At 42.1% G+C, this 9,203-nt stretch overlaps 1 protein-coding gene across 1 annotated transcript; it reads right to left on the reverse strand.

Annotated features, from left to right (window-relative positions):
* Window positions 1–4,856: 4,856 nt before the first annotated feature.
* LOC106601729 (protein Tob1) lies at window positions 4,857–8,830 on the reverse strand. Its single transcript, XM_045715484.1, has 2 exons — window positions 8,548–8,830; window positions 4,857–6,963 (listed from the first exon to the last, which is right to left on the reverse strand). Exon 2 carries the CDS (start codon window positions 6,742–6,744, stop codon window positions 5,734–5,736), a length of 1,011 nt encoding a protein of 336 aa, XP_045571440.1. The 5' UTR covers window positions 6,745–6,963; window positions 8,548–8,830; the 3' UTR covers window positions 4,857–5,733.
* Window positions 8,831–9,203: the final 373 nt, after the last annotated feature.

The raw sequence follows: 9,203 nt of genomic DNA on the forward strand, positions 1-9,203 counted from the left end.
CATAATGGTGGTCATTATGGCCAAACAGTTCCATTTTTGTTTCATCAGACCAGAGGACATTTCTCCAAAAAGTACAATCTTTGTCTCCATATGCAGTTGCAAACCGTAGTCTGGCTTTTTTATGGCGGTTTTGGAGCAGTGGCTTCTTCCATGCTGAGAGGCCTTTCAGGTTATGTCGATATAGGACTCGTTTCATTGTGGATATAGATACTTTTGTACCTGTTTCCTCCAGCATCTTCACAAGGTTCTTTGCTGTTGTTCTGGGATTGATTTGCACTTTTTGCACCAAAGTATGTTCATCTCTAGGAGACAGAATGTGTCTCCTTCCTGAGTGGTATGACGGCTGTGTGGTCCCATGGTGTTTATGCTTGCGTCCTATTGTTTGTACAGATGAACGTGGTACTTTCAGGCGTTTGGAAATTTCTCCCAAGGATGAACCAGACTTGTGGAGGTCTACAATTTGTTTTTGTTGATTTCTTTTGATTTTCCCATGATGTCAAGCAAAGAGGCACTTCGTTTGAAGGTAGGCCTTGAAATACATCCACAGGTACACCTCCAATTGACTCAAATGATGTCAATTAGCCTATCAGAAGCTTCTAAAGCCATGACATCATTTTCTGGAATTTTCCAAGCTGTTTAAAGGCACAGTCAACTTAGTGTATGTATACTTCTGATCCACTGGAATTGTGATACAGTGAATTATAAGTGAAATAATCTGTCTGCAAACAATTGTTGGAAAAATGACTTGTGTCATGTACAAAGTAAATGTCCTAACCGAGTTGCCAAAACTATAGTTTGTTAACAAGAAATTTGTGGAGTGGTTGAAAAACAAGTTTTAATGACTCCAACCTAAATGTATGTAAACTTCCGACTTCAACTGTAGGTAGGAGCAAGCCCATGTAATGCTTTGTAGGTTAGCAGTAAAACCTTGAAATCAGCCCTAGCCTTAACAGGAAGCCAGTGTAGAGAGGCTAGCACTGGAGTAAATGTAATAAAAAATGTGGGTTCTTGTCAAGATTCTAGCAGTCGTGTTTAGCACTGACTGAAGTATATTTAGTGCTTTATTTGGGTACCCGGAAAGAAAAGCATTGCAGTAGTTTAATCTAGAAGTGATGGATTAACTTTTGTGCATCATTTTTGTACAGAAAGTTTCAGATTTTTTTTATATTGCATAAATGGAAATTATCTTGATATGTTCATCAAAAAGGAAATCAGGGTCCAGAGTAACGCCGAGGTGCTTCAGTTTTATTTGAAAGGACTGTACAACCATCACGATTAATCATCAGATTCAACAGAAGATCTCTTTGTTTCTTTGGACCTAGAACTAGCTTCTCGGTTTTATTCGAGTTTAAAAGCAAAACATTTGCCGCCATTCCCTTCCTCATGTCTGAAACACAGGCTTCCAGGGAGGGCAATTTTGGGGCTTCACCATGTTTCATCGAAATGTACAGTTGTGTATCATCGGCATAGCAGCGAAAGTAAACGTTATGTTTACCTCACCAATAGTGGCCCTAAAACGGAACCTTGAGGAACACTGAAACTTACAGTTGATTTGTCAGAAGACAAACCATCCACAGAGACAAACTGATATATTTCGGACAGATAAGATCTAAACCAGGCCAGAACTTGTCTGTGTAGACCAATTTGGGTTTCCAATCTCTCCAAAAGAATGTGGTGATCGATGATGTCAAAAGCAGCACTAAGGTCTAGGAGCACGAGGACAGATGCAGAGCCTTGGTCTGATGCCATTAAAAGGTAATTTACCACCTTCACGAGTGCAGACTCAGTGCTATGATGGGATCTAAAACCAGACTGAAGCATTTTTATACATTTTTGTCTTCAGGAAGGCAGTGAGTTGCTGTGCAACAGCTTTTTCAAAAATGTTTGAGAGGAATAGGAGATTCGATAAGGTCGATTAGTTTTTTATATTTTCTGGGTCAAGGTTTGGCTTTTTCAAGAGAGGCTTTATTACTGCCACTTTTAGTTTGTTTGGTACACATCCGGTGGATAGGGAGACGTTTATTATGTTCAACATAGGAGGGCCAAGCACATGAAGCAGCTCTTTCAGTAGTTTAGTTAGAATAGGGTCCAGTATGCAGCTTGAAGGTTTAGAGGCCATGACTATTTTCATGAATGTGTCAAGAGACATAGTAGTAGTAGTAGTAGTAGTAGTAGTAGTAGTAGCAGCAGGTTTTTGTAGTAGCACTACACAGCTGATATAAGCTTGATGATTAGTTTATAATTTGAATCAACTGTGTAGTGCTAGGGCAAAAAGTGGAAAACTGATTGAATTTGCAAAAAGTAATCAATGTAAGGGTATTTAGCTTTTTTTTATCCGACTTTTAACCTAAATCCAATCACATGGTGACATTTTTGGTTGATTTCATGTTGAATTCACATTAGTTGACAACTCAAACAAATGTAAATCAACAATACTTTGAACTGTACCTGGTGGGTTGTCATTCCTCAATCAACTCATTTAATGTGGCTCCAGAAATGGAGGCTGCATGACTTAGAGCTGGGGAACTGGAAAGCCATTAACTGGTCTGCTGAGATGGTTGACATTTACATAACTCCATGTCTGCTCGTTTCAACAGAAAGCTCCACCTGTTTTTCTGACGGCCGCGGCTCTGGTCTGGATTACATCAATGATGCCGCCAGCTCTCATTCTCTCACACTCTCTTTCTGTTGTTATCCCTCCTCTTTCTCTCTCTCGGTTTCTATCCCCTCTCTTTCTCTCTCTGACCCCTTTTCTCTCTCTCTATGCCTAGTCACTTTTTCTTCCTCCCTATCTTCCCCATCCCTCCCTGTCCCCCCTCTCTCACTCTCCTAGAATCAGAGCGGGGGGTGATGACGTCCAGTGATACTAGAGCCTGTGGGGGGGAGACCAGACGGACGAGGCTCAGGAGAGCAGAGCAGGGTGATAATCCCTCAAAGGCATCCCCAGAACTGCTTGTCCCCAACATATCCCCAACACACATATTTCTATTACACGCACATGTGCACACAAATGCTCACGTACATGTGCATGCACACACACACGTACTGTACATCCAAAACCATCTGTGAACTTTATTAGGGCCAATCTACCAAGTGCAGCTGACAGACACCAGTGCGCAGATACTTGGTGAGCTCACCTCAGAGGATCGTGGTATGCCACCAGGGTTAAAGTGCTCTCTGTGTACCCACCAGCATGTTAGTTCTACTTATAAATTGTGTGGTTCAAGCCCTGAATGCTGTATATCAGACCTTATACCACAGGTGTGACAAAACATTTATTTTTACTGTTCGTAACCAGTTTATAATAGCAATAAGGCACCTCAGGGGTTTGTGATATGTGGCCAATATACCACGGCTAAGGGCTGTGTCCAGGCACTCCTGGTTGCGTTGTACAGAAGAACAGCCCTTGGTCATATACCACCACTCCTCGGGCCTTATTGCTTAATTATAACATCAGCAGCGGTGGCAGCAACAACAGCATGAGAAATAGAACCAAAAGGCGATCCATTCTGGTTGAAACCATGATACCAAGTACATGAATAGTCCCAACAGGACCTCAACATAGATCACTTTAAGACGAAGCAAACAAGCGACATACACTACCTTTTCAGACCAGCATTAATCCCATAAAAATGTCATTCTCATTCTATTCATTCCTTCCGATTAATTTTGTCATCACAAGTCAGCAATCATAGTTATCCAATGATCCGTCACCTCAGGACACTGGGTGAAAAATGATTGAGAGCATTTAGAATAGCATGCAGCTGGCCACTGTGTAGAAGCTTTTACTGCCTCTACAAAGTGGCTATTGTTATGCTATTCTATAGTACCCAAAATGCTCAGTAGATCCACTACAAAATCAGTATAGATGAAAGGTAGGAAATAAAAGTGTTATCCCAAAAATAAATGTGACTGAATTTACTCTGGAGACCACACACATGCTCAGGATGAAGGTACTGTAAACAGAACATATCACCTAGCCTACCGGACCATCTTTGCATTCAACAACATTATTTGACTAAACAACTGGCAGGCTGCAGCGTTCAAAGGCGGGCCTGTTGGCTGGTAGGGCTAACATGTACAGTGCACTAATATAAACACCTCAGCTCTCACTCGGCTAACTGACAGAGGTGACATGCTAAGGTCTGGGATGACCGTTAGCAGGCTTAACCCCACTATCCAGATGCCTAATAGGCCCAGGAAGCACATGGACTGACTCCACCGTAGTATGTAGACTCAGAACCAGCAGAAGGTTCTGAGACAGTCAGAATGGAATACCTGTGCAGGGTATATCAAATCTCCGGTAAAAAGGGAATACCCTCGTTGGCTCTTTTTGCATAGCTATGTTTTGAATGTTGATGGAAATGTATAAAACTGTGTTAAATTGTTTTTGTCAAGGAAAACCCCACTGGTAATTGTAGACAATAGCACAGAACACTAACGTTCACCCTGATTCACAGCAATAAGACTACAGAACACTACGATATGCCTATTTGTGTAACACTAGTCACAAGACTACCATGTATAGAATATTGCTGTATAACGGTGCAGTCTTACCAATAGCACCATGCTGACATGTCAGTACTTTATATTATGCGAGGTCTTTCCAAATGACAAGTCACACTGCAGGTTTGAACCATGTGTCAAGAGCAAGGTCTTGAGCCAGTGCACCAGGAGTATGCTGACCAGAGGTAAATTAGGCACTGAAGGATAGGCTAGGACTCCTATGGCTACGAAAAAGTGTGTGTACTTAACAATTCAATGGCATATGGAAAACTGGATAATATCGCCTTCATACATTTGTCCATTGTCCAATCAACAAGACCAGACTACCAATGAGAACATAGACGAGTGTATATTTTCAAGCTTTTTAATACAAACTTAATAAATGATCAGTTCCGCTTAACATGTAAGACACTGACTCCAAATACTTTGTTATACCGTTTGTTTTATCAAGTATTGCACAATGTAGGTACAAAATTAATATACGATTACATTTTGTCCATAATATAGCAAAAATCTTTAAACTCTTAACAGAAAATACAACTCTTGTTTTTCAAAAAAGCAAATATTCTTAAATCCCACCACTACGGAATATTCTGTACACAATCTTTAGAATAGTCAATGTTTTTTAGAGGGATTCATTTCACAATTTCAATTAAAAAAAGAACATAAAGTCGCTGCAGCCATCACGGATCACTGTAGTAGTAAAAAGATATAAATGCAGTACCATGTCGTAGAAACAATATATACTCTGATATTTTACAAACTCTGTACTAAATTAAATTATACAATTAGAAAAAAGACCAGGAAATCCCACTTATTAATGCCAATCCTTGGAAAATTGGCATGTCCAGTTATGTCTTAAATACTGAAAGAGGCCATGACTTGTATTGTTTTTCTTCTTTATCTTTAAAACAGTCACGTAAAAAATAATTTCTGTGCTTGGTTGGCAAAAGAAATAATGATGCATGTCGAAGTTTAGGTAACCAAGCTTGGACATCTTGTACTACAAGCTTCATCGTAAAAAAAGATAACTCAAGGGGGCAAAGTCATTTCACCCTCAGGCTCATGCGCTTGGACTTGTACACAGTTCTTACAGTCGACAACAAGTCACTTTCAATTTTTCCTGGAAATTCTGTTTCCTATTTCATTTTTTGATGTGCGTTTAGTCTTTTTTTCCCCCATATCTCTGGTCATTTCTGTGTACTAGTACTGTAGTATCTTTGTGTACTAATTGGCCATCACTGGCTGGAATTGCTGGTTCGAATACTGCATGTTGTTCAAGCTGAAATTCAAGCCGTCCATAAGGGACTTGTCGTTGAGACCTCCGTAGGCCGCAAACACGTCGAAGGCATTGCTGTACTGCAGCGGGCTGAGGGAGCTGTCACTGGGGAATAGTGCACTCGGGCTCCCCTGGCCCTGGAGGTTGGGGAACACAAACTCCTTGGCGTTGGGGCTGAGGGCTGAGGCCTGCTGCTGCTGGCCCAGGCCCAACCCGTACAGAGAGTGCATGGAGGTGGAGATGGCTTTCTGCTTCAGCAGCATGTTCACATTCAGGCCCAGGTTGGTGGGTGAGGTGCGGGCCACCTTCTGGCCCTGCCCGCCTTGGCCACCGTTGCCGTTCTGGTTGTTGCGGCTGCTGCTCTTCATTTTGGTGGAGCCGAATTTGGTGGCGGCGAAGGTGGCGGTGGTGAAGGTTAAAGGCTGGTTGGAGCGTGGCATGAAGGTGGGGCTGACAGCAGCCGAGTGGCCAAAGGGAGGCGAGGGCGAGCTGGAAGTCGGAGAGGGGCCCACCACAGGCTCGCTGATGGGCATGAAGACCTGGGCCTCAGGGTTGAAACTGTTCTTGATCTCCTTGTCCAGCTCCAGCCCACTAGGGCTGCTCTCATTGCTGTCGTCCACGTACAGCACCTTGACGGGCCCCTTCTCCCCGATCTGGTAGGATACCTCGAAGGGGTCGATCCACACACTGAGGTCCTGAGGCAGATTGTGGCGCACATCCTCAATGTCCAGGCCACTCTCTTTGGCTGCCTTCTCTACCACCGGGTCCACCTTCTCCCCTACGTGGATGCACCTGAATCCAGAGCCCTTGTATGGCTTGTCTGGGTACCAGTGGCCCTCATACTTCCCCTTGAGCTGCCTCTCAAGCTCCTCGCCGAAGATGTTGACCCGTCGCCGCGGCAGCTTGTTGTAAAGGTAGGAGATGACGAAGTTGAGGGCTACTTGGATTTCAAGCTGCATAGCTGGCTGCTGAACTGCTCCGGGTGCGAGAAGAGGTGTCGGCAGCTGCGTCCTGTTGAGTTGCTTTACGTATCTGTGGTGGGTGGCGTAGGTGCTTCCAGGCAGGGTAGGGTGTGATGGGTTGGGGTCAACACCAGGCAAAAGGAACTACAGCTTTGTGGAACTGCTCTAAAAACAGAAGTGCTAGTCGTTCTTCCACAGATTGAACGTTGTTTTTTCCTGAAAAAAGAGAAAATAAAATATTATTAGCATATTGTTCAGACAGTAAGACATTAAAAGGCATGAACCATTCCTCCACTAGATACAAGCCATGTAAAGAATTTGCATTAATTTAGTAACATTTAGTATAATTAGACAACATTTTGTAAACAGGCAACACTTCTCAAAGATGTGGGTGGCAATGTCCTCGCCTATTTGACTGAGGTTGAGCCTACTACTGCAGACTTTGTAAAGGAATGCAATAAAATGCCCTTTAAACGTTAACCCTTTACTTCCTGAGGGAAACATCTAGAATAGAATTGCAGTCCGTATGAACACTCAAATCAACTAGTATGCAATGACGGATCAAGCGTTCACCTCTTCTATGTCTTGTTTCAAGTCTCAACGTTTATATGTCACATGCACAGGATACAGCAGGTGTAAAACAGTAGTGAAACCCTTACTTACAAGCGCTTTCCCGAACAATGCCTATTCAGTATCAAGGTCTATAGCCTGAATCATCTTTAACAATGCAATGTCACGCTATGGAACAGAACGACCTAGTTTATAAATAGCCATGACAAGCAAGGGGATCTAGTGAATTTGTCTGCATATCTACAACTCAATATGAACAACCTAAAGATTTCACAGTAAATGAAAACGATATTCATAATGTTAGAAATCTCCACACAGAAAGAGCTGTGCTGTTTTTTCAATACGAAGCTATAGAGAAGCACTAGAACTGATCGTGTTACATAATAAATAGCTAGCCTCGTTACAATGTTGCCAACGTCACAGTCGCAGTTACATTCGGAAAGGCATACTGCACTTTTTTTACAGAACAGTTACATATTAGCAATCAGGCTGGCGATAGAAAAATGTACCCTGTAAATATTGTATCAGATTGGCGGCTCTCAACTCGCACTACTTGGTATGCTGATTAAACTGTAGCAGTGAACGTCAACTAGGCGAGGCAGGGGATAGACAGGTTAGGTGTTGTGATTATCGGAACAGTGTCGACAAACGGTTTAGTAAAATGTAACAACTAGTCTATTCATTTTGGATATGGCCAAGTACAGAAGAAAACGCTAAATAAACTGTATCCAATAAACAATCATACTCGGTCATTACGAAATATACGGTTTTCTGGCCAACAGCAGATGGTTTTGTTCGTTTGAGGCAGTGTGAGCAGCTACCTTTTTTATAATCTCTGCGGACCTATAAATTACCACTTGATATACTATTCTTTCCGACCTGGAGATTTAATAACGGGGCCAAAAAAAGAGATGGACACAATTCCATGCATAGCCTATTGCCCCTCCGCAAGTTTCTTCTTTCAATAATTTGACAGTCAGTCTTGATAGTCAAGCAAATGCAGAGAACTATTTAGCTCATATCCCGTCTTTCTTTCCCTCTCACACACACGCTTCAGTTAGTTAGGCTACCCCTCCCTAATTTCTGGGACTGACGCAGCAAATCAACTTGATTAAAATCCCTTGCGATATAACCTGGGGTAAATAGTTCATCATGAATACTGGGCTATAGATGATTGATGGATATACAATCGAACATGTAAAGAGTAATTGAGTCAAAAGCAATACTTACTTTTTCGTACAAAATAAAGATTCTCAGTAGTTTTGAAGTACCGTTAGTGCAAATAGAAGTGTAAGGTAGATACTTTCTTCACATATAATATAATATTAACATAAAAAAAGTATTCCAATACGTGTAGACGTCGATAGGTTATCGTTATTTATTTTGCTTTAGTTTAGATTTTTAGGTTGTTTGGCGTTTTCCCCTTTCAGCAGGCTTGCAGAATGTTTCCCTTCTACCTGGGAGTTTTACAACTTCGTCCCAGTCGGCTGTCATGCGCCTATATTTATAGCTTTCCTCCGCCATGGGCACGAGGTAGGCGGTGATGCGGTTTCAGAGGTCAAAACAATACGAGCACCAAATCTGGGCCTGCAATTGGTCAGGTTGGGGAATCCAGCCTGCTGGAAATGTACAAACTCGAAAGTGTATTGGTTAGTTATACTGTCAATCCAAGGCATAAAAATTAAGAGACGCCCATAACAAGAACATTTGCGTCACACTTTTCCTATGTCTCTGACAGCAGACAAAAATACATCGATTATGAAGTCAGACATATGATAAATGATGTCATTTGCATATAGTATCTTTTGATTATGTATTTTCAGCGATGCATGGTTGATAGATTATATGCCTTTGCTTGACATCCAAAATGATTTAGATCATCGTAT

This window comes from Salmo salar, chromosome ssa03, assembly GCF_905237065.1.
Source record: "Salmo salar chromosome ssa03, Ssal_v3.1, whole genome shotgun sequence".
NCBI lineage: Eukaryota > Metazoa > Chordata > Actinopteri > Salmoniformes > Salmonidae > Salmo > Salmo salar.

Coding starts and splice junctions, on each gene's coding strand:
- LOC106601729 (XM_045715484.1), bottom strand. CDS start 6,744: ATGCAGCTTGAAATCCAAGTAGCCCTCAACTTCGTCATCTCCTACCTT.